Here is a 14,786-nt window from a genome sequence, read left to right as displayed (position 1 = left end):
GAAGTGAAGTTGGGCCTCAAGTGGTAGAATGCTAACCTTGAGCAGACAAGCTTTAGGGACAGTACCCAGGCTCTGAGTTCAAATCCCAGAACTAAGACCAAATTGTCTTTTTGTTTGTTTCTGGTTTATGAGGGGATGTGGATTATGAAATGACAGCAGCATGTGTGTGTATACTTTACAAGGGAAACACTCATCTCCTTGGAACCTATATGACTTCAATAAATGGGAAACAGAAAAGCAGGTAACTGTGGCATATGCTACAGAGACCCTTCGTTCCTGTGAGATGGGGGAGATTGGTGGGCTGAGAATTTCCATAGGAATCACAGTCCTCCTTCCTCTCAACAATGCCTGGTGGCTAACAGCTAAAACATGTGTGTATGAGGTGCAGGGTTGGAATGAAAGGAAGAGAGTGTTCTTGTAACCTGGTTTTGGGGATTCCTATCCTCCCAAGTCAGAGCTTTTCTGAGTAAAATATTTCCCCCGAGTATGATCCCAATTGGTATGAAGAAATGAACAGGACAGTTTCATGGGACAGTGACTTGGTCTCTTCTCTTATCCTCATTCAGCTCCACCCAGCCCCCGTAGTTCATAATAAAACATGCCCTTGCCCCAAATCAATTACACTAGTTGTTTAGGCCTATTGCCACAGAAACAAGGCACAGCAATTGCTTCATCTCCCTTATGGTTTTACATCACTCCCTCATGCTCTCAGTTTTTTTTAACTCCACATGGTAATGTTCCTAAAATAATAAAGCAGAGGGTCATCTAAACCCTGGAATCTCTGAACATTTTGGCTATGAGTAGCTGGAGAAACAAACACCTTCTTACCTGCAGTATTTGGTTATACATTTGATGGTTCGAATGCTGGAATTCAACATGTTTTCAAAGAAGGACTCTCCATTCTGGAAAATCTCAGCTACTGACAGCTGCTTGTTGGTCTCATGCCATCCAGTAATCTTACCATAGCCTGAGTGACCGCTCAAAGACAACAATGATTTCAGTTGAGTTACAAAAGATATGAAATTTTCATAATCAGTAGAAACCTTGGGCTCTACTAGCAGAGATCTGCAATAGAGCAAAACCTTGATACATAAGGCCATATAGTATGAAGCTAATTGAAAGGACCTCCAGGATATTGAAACAAAAGCCATATAATGAATGATTGTTGTCCTTAATGTACTATGTTATCTCTCATCTCCTTTGCAGTCCCTTGGGTATCTCATATTGTTACAGTATCTCACTTTGTTATCTGATATATTGAATTTATTTGTATTTGGTTATTTGAAATTTGATAGGGAAGGGGGGAAAACCAAGATGGGGGGTGGGTAGTGGGGGGGAGGGTAATGGGTACCAAGACATGTGAAAGGGTGTCAATGTATGTGAATTAATGCACCTTCTATCTGGCAAATATCATGTAACCCTTTTATTAATTACAAGAAAAAAATTTTAAAAAATGTGAAATTTTTCAAAGGAGAAAGTGGACTTGGGATGCTCATCTTCTATTTCCCTTACATCCCAATTCCGTTGTGAAGTTCTTGCATGTTACCAGCTGAGGCCATTGCCAGCAGCAGCATCTGTGGTAGGACTTCAGTAATGTGCAGTGTAGGGTTATTGTCGGGAGACTCGCTGAGACTAAATTCCTGAGTTTAAGACCTAGGACTAGCATCAAACACAAAACAAACACCCCCTACCGGAAAAAAAAGTTTTGCTTTTTATTCAGTATAGTCTTAGGCTTAAGGGAAATTAAGAAGGTACAAAGAGTTGACACAGGGGTAGAACAAAATAGTAGCTCTAGTCAGAAATATAAGTTGACAAATATCTACATACAGAAATATGTTTTGGAGAGTTGAGGAGAACAAGAAGGAAATCACAGCTCCTGGGTCCAACATGAAATAAGAGAAATGACATATTGAAGAGTCTAGAAAGGAGTCCTCTCCAAAGATGGGCACTGATGGCTCTCACCTGTAATATTAACTTCTCAGGAGACTAAGATCTGAGGACCTAGTTTCAAAGCCAGGCTGGTCAGGAAAGTCTATGTGACTCTTATCTACAATTAACCACCAGAAAAATAGAAGAGGTGCTGGGCTCAAAGTGGTAGAGCAGTAGCCTTCATCTGAAGAGCTCAGGGACATCATCCAGGCCCAGAGTTCAAGCAACTGACAAAAGAAGCAGGCTGTATCATGTAGAGATCTTGTGGACCCAGACTACAGAGTAGCCCTGGGAACACAGAATGAATCCTATCCCAAGCAGGCATGATCAGTAATTCTACTTACCCTGCTGACCCAGCTACCAAGCCAATCTGAGCACTTCATTATCAGGATTGCCCATAAACACAACTTGTCCAGAAATTTAGGCTTGATTCAGCCATTCCACAATGTCTATTCTTTTTTACATATACTTTTTTTTGCCAATTTCAATTGAAGTGTATGTTTCCAGGAGATTGTAGCTCAATCCTATAATCCTAGCTTCACAAGAGTTTGAGGCTTGGAGAATTGCAGTTCCAAACTAATCCAGGCTGAAAAATCTTCACTTAACAAGCAAAAAGCCTATAGTAGAGATGTGGTAAAAAGCCAGGCTGAAAGTGTGGCTCAAGTGGTAGATCACCAGTAGTGAACTAGGGAACATGAAACCCTGAGTTGAAGCCATGGTACCAGCAACAAAACAAGTAACTAAATAGGTTTATGTTATGGCTGCATTCCCATATGCAACCCTTCCTTCTCTACCCTCTTTTACCCTGAAGGTAACAAGATTTATGCAGATTTATGCCACGATTTATGAATTTATTGCTACTTTATTAACCAAAGCTTATAGTTTACTTTCACATTTAATTCAAACTGTGGGCTTTAACAAATGTAGATCATGTATCTACCATTACACTGTCCTAAAAATCTTCCATGTTCCATGCATTCATTCCTCCCCTCCCATCAAGACCTGTGGAAACTACTGATCCTTTTGTGGTCTCTGTAGTTTTGACATTTTTTGCCAGTCCAGGGGCTTAAGCACAGGGCCTGGGCACGGTCTTTGAGCTTTCTCAAGGCTAGCACTCTACACTTGAGCCACACCACTACTTCTGTCTTTTTCTGTGTATGTGGTACCGAGGAATTGAACCCAGGCCTTTGTGCATGCTAGGAATGCACCCCGACACTAGGCTGCACTCACAGCCCAGTTCTGACAATTTTTGACTGGCATATGAGTAGAATCACACAGATGAAATCTTTTCAGACTGAATTCTATTAGCAATCCATATTTACTGCTGTCTCATATCTTTGCATGACTTGATAGATCTTTTAATGAGTAATATATATTATATATATATATGTAATGGACTAGAGCTTGTTTACCCACTCAACTATTTAAATATATCTTAGTTGCTTCCAGAAATTTTAGCAATCATCAACAATCTGCTATAAACTTCGTGGCTAGGTTCTTGTGTGAACACACAATTTCAGCTCATTTAAATAACTATCAAGGAAAGTTGTAGGACTCCAAGATGAATCTATGCTTAGTTTATAAAAACTGCTGGACTGTCTACCAAAGTGGCTGTACCATCTTGTTTTCTTACCAGTAGTGAATAAGAATTTCTGTTTTCCACATCCTTACCATCTTTTGGTGGTGTCAATATTTAGGACTTTAGCCCTTCATAATGGTGCCAAAGAAGCTAGCCCCAAGAGACTAAATATTATGTAACTCAATTTACACAATTACCCATACTCTTTAGAAGAAGAAATCAGATGAGGGGCTAGGAGTGTGGCCTAGTGGTAGAGTGCTTGCCTAGCATGGGTTTGATTCCTCAGTATCGCATACAAAGAAAAAGCCATAAATGGTGCCGTGGTTCAAGTGGCAGAGCTCTATCCTTGAGAAAGTCCAAGGACAGTGCTCAGGTCCTGAGATCAAGCCCCAGGACTGGCAAAAAATTAGACTAATAACATCCTGGGGCTCGTGATAAAGAATAATGGGACTTCATTGCTAATGGTTATAGGAATTTTTTTCTTGTTCTGCAGGGGATCAAACCTAGGACTTTACAAATAGCAGGAATGTGGTCTATCACTGAAAGGTATTTTTAATTTGGGGTGGTCCTTCTCACATATACTACTGAGTTAACTGAAGACATATGAAATAATATTTTACAAGATTTAGCCTTCAGATACTTCATGGAACTGAAGATAAATTTTGCCTGACACCATTTTTCCCACATTAGGTATAATATATTATCAAGTTAAATTCAAGAAAGTGCCAAAGTCAGAAGCAAGTTTAAATGCCTGTCCTGTTGGAGCCACACAGTACATGAAGATGTGGGTTATTAGCATTATTAGAACAAAGTAGACTTTGCTTCCTGGCTCCTGTTCAATCCAAGTGACCTCTTCTACTCACTCATCAGGGCAGGGAGATTTCCATATCTACACACTTTGCTACAAAAATGAACCTGTCACCTTCCTCTCAGAGAAAGGTTCGAGGTAAAGATCTCTTCCTTTGGATTTGGCCAAAACAAGGGCTCTATGGAAGCAATGCTTCAAAAGAAAAGAGAATCCATAACATTGGACATAATTAGCACCATCCTGCCAGTGTTTCCCTTGGGTATTTTGACATCTGAGAGCTTAATGGATAACAGGAACCATTAACTTGGGGAGTCCTCCATAAGCATCTTAAAAGTTCACAGGTATTCACATTTCACACAGCCAGATTATGATTTTCTGAACATCCTAATTATTTAAAAAAATTAAGAGGCTAAACTCAGGGCCCGAATCCATATTCAAGGTCTATCTTCAGGCTTGTTATATATTTATGCCAATCTAGGTAGGCTAGAGAAATGGCTGGACTAGAAGCCTAAACTTCGTCTCCCAGATCATTGTGCATAACACAGTTGTCACATTCATTCATACAGTATTGAATTATTTGGACATAAAAGTTAATCATCCTACTTCGTATATAACTGCATGTACTACATTTCTTCCACTGGGAAAATTAATGTAATTTGTGAAAATGATGCCTTCAGTGTTAGGAGGAATATGTTCCCGAAAATATTTATGTTGTGTTCATCAAAGGACTTATTAGGATTTGATCATACGAAGAGTAAGATATGTGTGAATTCACTTAAAAGGAGCGCCATCTCTTTTGGAATGCATTGAATGAAACTATGTAGTACACAAATGGAGGAGTGAGACCTCAGCCTGAAGATGGAAACAAAATGTGATCAAATTCCCAAAGGAAAAAAATTCTCAAAGATACAGAGAGGCAAAAGAATATGAGGATCAGCTTAGAAAAGCAAATGTGTGTATGCATAGCCCTCCAAGATACTCATTCAGGTGGGAGTGGACTGTTGAGAAGGGAATGGGGAAATGAATGAACTTATCATAGCTAGGAATTCGAGTGTGGCCGTCATATGTACACTCCCCACCTCAGTCCTGTGGGCAGAGGCAAAGACTAACTGGACTTTTCAATGGGGCCCATTTGTGAAGGTGACTCATTAGCACTGTTGACTTTAGGAAGTAGAATTCTGAGCAGCCTCCAACCCTGCTCAACCCCTCAAAGACAGGGTTGAGCTCTCAGTCATAGGTAAAGGGGAAAAGGAAAATGAATGCCCTTTATTTACTCTCCTCCAGTCCTCAAATCATTTGAGATTTTCATTAACAAAACCCTTTATTTGCAATACAGCCCAATTCCATCACTCAAACACATCATAGGATTTTAAAGGAATCACATTCGACTGGGTTGTAACACAGTGGAAGAGACTATCATTCCCACTACACACACACACACACACACACACACACACACGCACACACACACACACACACACACACACACACACACACACACACACACACACACACGCACTGCAAGTATCATTTGGTCCAAGTTTGGTTATCCCACAAGCAAGTAAATTTATCTCCCTGAAACCAATGCCCAGAGCCCACTGAACACACAAACCTGGCAAGCCCAGAATGAAATCAGATATAACATTTCTACTAGCATGGATGAGTGGCTTTGAACAAAGTCACAACTTAAAAAAAAAGACAAAATGGAGAACATGTCTCCAAAGGAACATCTTATCCAAGCACTGAGGACTTTGACTATCAGGGTTAAATATTACTGATCCATGCTAGGAAATGAGTATTAGAACTGTTTTTATACACCGAGTAGCTCACAAATGGGCAAAAAAAGACAAGTGACAATGCCTATGGGGAAAGAACAGAACCTCTAGATTGGGTGGAAGATCCCTTGCACATTTAACATAGGTATTTATTTTAAACCCATCTCCAATTTTGTGAGCAATCTGAGCTAGCTGTAACTTCAATATTACCTGCAGGTGCAGGACTGGGCAATCATACCCTCATATTCCTTATACAAAATATTCCCGTTCGCCTCAACCAGAAGGATGCTCATAGGAAGAAACTTATAAGGGACACAGGAGGGCCGAGGGACACTGTGGTTCACCAATTCATTGACAAGGCCCTGGATGATGGCATGATTCGGAGAGTTGAGACCATAAGGTAACACTCCAGTACAGATTCCTTTACAGTAGTTGGGGGTATAGAGATGGGGAGCAATGATCCAGTGATCCCAGCCCAGCTGGCGGAAGCTGACTTTGTAAGGATGAAGAGAACACTGGTTATTTACAGGCTCATCCTGTTGCTGGGAGGAGCACGAAACCTCAGCTGTGACACCACATGCTTGTCGGGTACTCCGAAAGAAAAGAGAAGATTCATTTTCCATCAACTCCTGCTGGCGTCTGGGAAGTAGTTTAGCCTTCTGAACACTTTGCTGAGTGTCATTGAAATACAGTAACAAGAAGGCAATGTCCAAAGAGGAAGTGCCATGCCACTGGATCCCAAGAACCCCTCTTCCTTTTTGCTGCTGACACATGAAACGGAATCGTAGGAATCTGCGTCCCTTGCGATTCCAGAGCCTTTGCTGAAGACAGTGTGTGATATCCATCTCTAGCCAGGATTCAGGCATGAGGGAAGGTTTTGTGGAAGCTGTTCCTGAAGAAGGAAAATGATTGGCTGAGCATTTGGGGATCCGGGGCTCCACATGGCATGAGAGATGGCAGCGAGCAAGGCGAAGCTGGTGGCGGTAGATCACAGTGGCTCTGACTAGTTGGTATGCCACCTGATTGGATGCCAGAGGAAAGTCCAGGTTCTGTATATGCAAGGGACCTATGCAAATAACAAGGGATTAATATCTTACAAAAGTAGTTGATATAATCTGACAACTGTAGTCAGCTTTGAAATGAACACAAGGTAAATACTTATAGTTTATTGAGTACATACATGAACACTCACTCATATATCCTATGGGTATGTGTGTGTGTGTATGAGGTCTAATCTGCAATAGCTTTGAGATAGTTATTATCCCCCACCCCCTTTTTTTTGGTCTGTCATGGAGCTTGAAATCTGGGCCTGGGCACTCTCCTTGAGCTCTTCAGCTCAAAGCTAGTGCTCTACCCTTTGTGCCACAGCACCACTTCCCATTTTCTGGTAGTTCATTGGAGGTTAACAGTCTCATGGACTTTTAGTGCCTGGGCCAGCTTTGAACCATGATCCTCAGATCTCAGCCTTCTGAGTTGCTAGGATTACAGGCATGAGCTACCTGTGCCTGGCCATCGTCCCCATTTTATAAACAAGGAAATTGAAGCTCAAAGAAGTTACAGTAAAGTATACGCAGGCAAAACCCAGGGATATGGCTCACTGGAATAGTGCCTGCCTAGCATATATGAAGCCTGGATTTCTGTCCCAGCACTGACTATACAAAAACAAAAACTAAGGCCCAGATTTGGTAAAGTCAAGATTTGAATCCAAATCTGTGTATATGAAAAAAAAAATCATGTCTTGGCACTTTTAGATCCCTCAGAGTGCTAGGCTCAGAGGGAAAAACTCAAATATAAAATTATCCTATATGCATGCTATTTTTAAGGGAGATAAGTTTTATTAGTCATTGACTATGAAAGGTTGATGATTAAAGGTGATTAAGCATGCTTATGTCAATCACTACCTAGGTACAACTTTGTGGAAAATTCCAGTATTGTGCTATTCTTGCCAACATTTCAAAGCCAAAAATATATCACAGAATAATTTATCTATTTACCCCTAATAGGGACAGCTTCCCCCCCTTTTCTGTATTCCACCACCATCATGAACAGTTTTGCAGGTTATCATTTTCTTCTTTGGCCATTTCCCCTTTAACTCTCAATCTCTTCTCTTCTAATTTCTTGTTGGTTCTCCTTTTATTCATTTTATTTTATTCTTTGGCACTTGTAGGGGACTCGAATTCAGGGCCTAGGCATTGCCACTTAGCCTTTTCACTTAAGAATAGTGCTCTACCACTTGAGTCACAGCTCTGCTTCTAGTCTTTTAGTGTTTAATTGAACATAAGGGTCTCATGGTCTTTCCTATCCAGGCTGACTTAGAACCACAGTCCTCAAATGTCAGCTTCCTGAGTAGCTAGCATTATAGGCATAAGCCACTTCTCCTGGTCCATTCATTTTAAATACCAGCTTAACAATGCTGGTATTGATCCCATTAGTGTTTTGTTGGCCAAGGGCATGGCTGTTAATAATAATCAAGAGCTTTAATCTGAACTGTCATACTGACTGACACCCAGTGGCCAAAAGGTTGGAAGGCTGTGCCAGCAGAGCTGTGAACTTTTGCCCCCATTTGCAGCAAAAGGTAAAGGACATAAACTACGAAAACTAGACCTCACAGGATAAAATCCTTCTTTCATCTTCAAACATTTTAAGTACATCCATGTGAACTTACATATTATACACCTAACCTACTTTACTGAGTGCATGGATCTTATTTTTTTAAAGAGAAGATCAGGACCTTTTACACAGAAACTCTTTAATGTCTTGACATCCCAGAATACTTTTAGAAGTTGGCATTCCAACTCATGCTCAACACACCCTCAGGTTTATGGCGCCAGCCATCAGGCACACTAGGCCCAAACTAGACTTCTATTTGTTTTCTCAAACTATTCCACACTCCCATCTTACAACAGTCTTTCCAAGAGGGCCCACCCATACACCTGCCCCACCCTGCCTGAAAAGGAACCCAAACCCAACCTCTTCAGCAGGCTGTCTGGGGGAGGAACTGCCTTTTCCTTTGAGTCCTTGACATTACTCGTTTCCTGAGGCAGGGTGTGGTTGCTAAGGAATACAGCCAGGAAGGGTCTGCTCTGAACTCTTCAGGGAAAGGAATGATTCACACATCCTGTGTGATTGAACCTGTCATCTGCGGCTGAATCCTTTCCAGAGTCCCTAAATGCCTGCATGTTCCACACTCAGCCCAGGACACTTGCCTAATCTTAGGTATCCTTCTTTTTAGTCTCATATAATGTGGACAAACTTCATTTGTACAGCTCTCTGCTGCATTTCAGAAGGAAATCCAGATCCCTTTTTGTGACCTACAAATCTCTGCCTCTTATCAGCCTCCTAAACCACCATTCCACAAAATGCTTGTAAGCTCCATCTTCTCCTTGCTCTTCTAAAGCTTGGTTTATCTTACAAGCTTCAGTTCACTTCTTCAAAAGTACCTTTCCTGATTATATATAGAGATTCTCTTCTTGAATACTTGTTTAACACGTCATTTGAAATATGATGTAAAAATCAATGTTAATAAATTCTTTAAAAAGTACCTTTTCTAATAACACCAGGGAAGCAGATAATTGTTATTCCCCATCCCAACAACTTATTTCAAAAATAAAAGATATGGACCGGGAGTTTGGCCTAGTGGCAGAGTGCTTGCCCAGCATGCACAAAGACCTGGGTTTGATTCCTTGGTACCACATACTTAGGAAAAGCCAGAAGTGGTGCTGAGCCTCAAGTGGTAGAGTTCTAGCCTTGAAAAAAATCTAAGGACAGTGCTCTGGCCCTGAGCTTAAGCCTAGGACTGGTAAAAAAATAAATAAAAAATAAAAGATATGAGTGTAAAATATGAGAAGGATTTGGGAAGGATTTGGGGTGGGGGAACCAGTGGGAGGAGGGGATGAAAGGAGACAGTTAAGATGGGAGTGGATATGACTGAAGTATTTTGTATGCTTGTCCAAAAATAGAACAATGAAACCTGTTAAATTGTGCTTAAAGTGGATGGAATGGACCATAAGAAAGAGGAATGGGGGTTAGGGGAGGGAAGGGAGCAAGATGATGAAATAAAGAACAAAGGATGAACTAATGTAACAGCAATAATACCAAGACAATATGTTGGAAATTAACTTTACAACTTGGGGTGGTGGGGGAAAGAAAGTGGGAGAAAAAACATGAGCAGGTGTAACAATGTTGGAGCAATGTACTCAATATTTTATGTTCTTATGTATGTAAGTGTAACTCCCCTGTACCTCACACTGACAATAAAATGAAATTTAAAGGGGCCAGGAGTTTGGCCTAGTGGTAGAGTGTTTGCCTACCATGCATGAAGACCTGGGTTCGATTCCTCAGTACCACATACATAGCAAAAACCATAAATGGTGCTGTGGCTCAAGTGGTAGAGCCCTAGCCTTGAGAAAATCCAGGGACAGTGCTCAGGCCCTGAGCCCAAGCCCAGGACAGGCAAAAAAAATTAAATTAAAAAAAAGAAAGTAATAGATAAAATTTTTATCACACACATATATACTTGCATATATATAAAATTATACAAAGTAAATATATAAAAGTATAAAGTAAATATAAGTATGTAAGTATATATATATACAAATGTATATACACTTCAATATATATACTTTGATATGTAATGGTATATTTATATGTATAGAAATAACACCGAAACCCCTTTCTACAATGTACATTAACAAACAATGTAAAAACAACCTATTCAATTATTTGATAGCACCATTTGCCATTATTAAATCCTCCATAAGAACATGGAGTTCACGGGAGTAGGGTGTTTTACTTGACTTCATCACATCCGTATGCCAAGTACTCAGTAATTGCTGAATACACATTGATTGAATTCATCTTCACCCACACCAAGCTATTTCCTCTTTCCTAAATCAGAATATATATTTCACAGCCTATATGCACAGTCTCCTTTTTTCACCTGTACCAGTTCAAAAATGATTTCCTCAGAGAATCTTACCATCAGTCTTCTTGCTTGCTTTTTTTTTTCTCCAAGCAGCCATTTCTTTGTGGAGCTCTGAGTGCTCTATTGTTTAACACCTTCCAAAGTCTTGTTCCTATTGTAATACTGTTATGCAATTATCTATCCATTCTACAGTATGGATCTCTAGATCCATAGAGGTCAAAGAAGTATCTCACCCAAATCCATTCTCAGGTACTCATTTCAAATATGTTGCGACTCGAGGCATGGCTCAAATGATTGAGACCCTGAGTTCAAACTCCAATTTCACCAAAACAACAACAACAAAAAAGAAATCTGGGGGCCGGGAGTTTGGCCTAGTGGTTAAAGTGCTTGCCTAGCATGCATGAAGACCCGGGTTCGATTCCTCGGTACCACATATATAGAAAAAAGCCGGAAGTGGTGCTGAGGCTCAAGTGGTAGAGCTCTAGCCTTGAGAAAGTCCAAGGACAGTGCTCAGGTCCTGAGCTCAAGCCCAGGACTGGCAAAAAAAAAAAAAAAGGAAATCTGTTGGTGATTCAACATGGCATAGTAATTTAAAAAGCTCAGGATCTGGAGCATCAGATCCTATGTTTGACACTTAGTTGCACTGATTACTAGCCACATGGCATGGATAAACACATTCTAAGCCTTAGTTTCCTCATCTAAAGAGCGATTGTTACTACTATGAAACAAAGGAAGATTAGGTTAAGGGGCATGTTAGTAAAATAATGTTTTACAGTGTCTGGCATACAATCAGCTCGTGCTAATGGATAGTTCCAGAGGGTTTTCTTACTTGGAGATGGGGAGTGTGGATTCTGTCCACAGTCATCTCTGGAACTAGTGAAAGTTCTGGATTAATTTCATCAGGTCCCCAAGAGTTCCTTGAAGTTGAAGGGTTTTTTTTTTTTGTTTTGTTTTTTTACCTTCCTTAGAGATTCCAGTACTTCTGCTCTTTTCTAAGGACAGTATTTAATGTAGTTATTCAAAACAGAATTGAGCATGATGGGAACAAAATTCCAAAGCATGTTTGGTACTTAAATCCCAAAGGAGCCAATAGGATTGAATAGGAAAACTGCTCCTCATACAAGAATGACAGGGGTATTACATTTTATTTTATTTTTTTTAAACATTTTTTTTTGCCAGTCCTGGGCTTGAGCTCAGGGCTTGAGCACTGTCCTTGGACTTTCTCAAGGCTAGAGCTCTACCACTTAAGCCTCAGCACCACTTCTGGCTTTTATCTATGTATGTGGTACTGAGGAATTGAACCCGGGTCTTTATGCATGCTAGGCAAGCACTTTAACCACTAGGCCAAACTCCCGGCCGGGTATTACATTTTAAGACTTTAGTTATGAAGTAGTTACAAACAGATTTTAGAACTAGTCTTGAGCTCAGATCTCCTCTTTACCATCTACTGTGTGACATTTGCAAGTTACCAAACTTCTGTGGGTCTTAGTTTTCTTATCTTTAAAATTAAGCTAATTGCTCCTGGACAACCTACTGTAGTGGCTATCGTTAAGGATTGGCTACGATAAGGAAGATCAGAGTCAGACATTCAGACCTTCAGATGTGAGCTTGTTTCAATCCTATCTGAAGCCATATAGTCATGCTGTTGATGGGCCTCTGCTTTGTTCTCATAACTCAATGTTGTTCTCATGGTCTGCTGACTAGTCTCCTCCTGGCCCACAGGGAACTTCCTGATTGTGGGGAAAACTTCACCCCTGACCTTATATAAAAATCAGAAGGATACCATAAAGCCCAAACAGGACAGGACAAAGGCATGCCAAAGACGACCTTACACTTGAATGTATAAAATCCTTAAACCTGCTGGGCACCTGTGGCTCACGCCTGTAATCCTAGCTTACTCAGGAGGCTGAGATAAAAGGTTCATGGTTCAAAGCCAGTCAGGGCAGAAACATCCATAAGACTCTTATCTCTCATTAATCACAAAAAAAGCTGGAGGTGGTGTTGTGGCTCAAATGGGAGAATGTTAATCTTGAGCAAAAAGAAGCTCAGAGATAGCACTCTGACCCTGAGTACAAGCCCCAGGACTGGAAAAAAAAATCCCACCCCCCCCCCAAAAAAAAACCCCACAACTTTAACCATCCACACTCACCTGCTCTTTTTAATTCTCTGACCCTGCTAGGTGTTACATGAGGTCCCTCTTCAGCAGTGATTAAAGTCGGTTTGTATCTGCCAAAGTCTGCCTTCTTTCTCTCCTTTCATTCCCTTTATTTTTCCTAACACCTGTACCCTTTGCCTGCTTACAGCAAATCACCATATAAATAATGCATCACAGGAATGGAGCTGGCTATTTCTCAATTCATTTTTCAGAATCATAACAAGCCCTAAGACTTTTTATAGTCAATAGAGGCTAAAACTTTACTTGGTTGTCCCAGGGCCTGGAAAGTAGGCCCCAAGGCAATCTGGTGTTAAGTTAGAGCCCTAACCCTAAAAGGAAGCAGGATTTCAGAAGGGTTTATTTTTCCCCAAGTTTGCCATCCTTTCATTTTTTTTTTTAGCCTTGAGCCATCAAAGCCATCACCAGGCAATGAAAATCGACAGTAAAGCCAAATTCCTTTTTTCTCCCTTCTAAAGCAGTCTGGGGGCAAAACTCACCTCTGAGAGGCCTTGCAACATTGGCTGAGGGCCTCACCAGCCTCACCATTGTGGCCCCAATGGTGCGGTTCTCCCTTGGGTGCCCATGTAGGTCAGCTGAACGTTGGTACAACTTCAGCATGTACCGCAAAGGATACCCTTGGGGCCATGGCTTTATTTGCTGCTTGCCAGGGGCTTCTTCTAGCAGCTCCTGAATCAGAGGCAAAGCAGGGTCCTCAGCAAGGGGAGTCGCAGAGGGCTGCTCTGCTTTGACAATTTGGACTCTCTGTTCCATAAAAAACACCAATCCCCCAAAAAGAATTCGAAGAATGATGAGGAGGGCCATCTTGAAAAGCCTGGTGTTCAGCAACAAGTTCCAACCCAAACCCAAAGCATGTCTCTCTGGCCCCTTCTTTTCATACAGGTAACCACATCCTGGCTCAACAAACACCATGGATGTGACAAGGAAAAAAGGCAAGGAGGCAGGCAGACAGGCAGGTAGGCAGGCAGGCAGGCAGTCTCTGGACTGCTGCTTCCTGGATTAAAGCAGGTTTCCTAATAACTTGGCCTCTTGACATCAAAACAAAGAGAAGCAGAAGGGACAAGGCAGCATGCCCTTCCCACCTTCTAACAGTGGGAACAGGAACCTCTTCAGGAGACTGAGATAATCCAAAGGGAGAGAGCCATTCCAGGAATGGTGACCTCTCCTTAACCAGGAAGATGAAAGGAAGCAGCTTTGCCTTGTTGGGCTCTGCAGCTTTAAAGGAAATCCCTTCATCCGACCTTAAAGGGCCAGATGCCTCCTGTTCCTACTCTACTTTCATACCCCTAAAGCACTTTTCCTCAAAATATCCTCCTGCTGCGTTGGGAAGCCATCTGGGATGATTGTGAAGAAGGCAAACACCTGAGTCCAGACTCAAACATGGACTCTCAGGGAGCCTAGCAAGTACTGAAAAGTCCCCAATCCATTAGCACTAACATGTGGAAATCACTGCGCCATTTGTGAGGCTGAAGCTTGAAGATTTGCGCCTTTACCAGGGCCTTTCAATCCCAGCACTATTCACTGGAATCACCTGGGGAATTTCCACAATTCTTGATGCTTGTGTATAAGCCTTGGAGATTTGGATACAATGGGGCTAG

General features: G+C 41.3%; 1 protein-coding gene across 1 annotated transcript; it reads right to left on the bottom strand.

Moving 5' to 3' along the window:
- Window positions 1-6,297: 6,297 nt before the first annotated feature.
- Bmp15 (bone morphogenetic protein 15) lies at window positions 6,298-13,992 on the bottom strand. The gene is made up of 2 exons (XM_090326589.1): window positions 13,668-13,992; window positions 6,298-7,157 (listed from the first exon to the last, which is right to left on the bottom strand). Exons 1-2 carry the CDS (start codon window positions 13,990-13,992, stop codon window positions 6,298-6,300), a joined length of 1,185 nt encoding a protein of 394 aa, XP_090182715.1.
- Window positions 13,993-14,786: the final 794 nt, after the last annotated feature.

This window comes from Megascapheus bottae, chromosome X, assembly GCF_031878675.1.
Source record: "Megascapheus bottae isolate mThoBot1 chromosome X, mThoBot2.hap1, whole genome shotgun sequence".
Taxonomy (NCBI): domain Eukaryota; kingdom Metazoa; phylum Chordata; class Mammalia; order Rodentia; family Geomyidae; genus Megascapheus; species Megascapheus bottae.
Note: the sequence above shows the minus strand (reverse complement) of the source record. Positions and strands in the feature narration are given on the sequence as shown.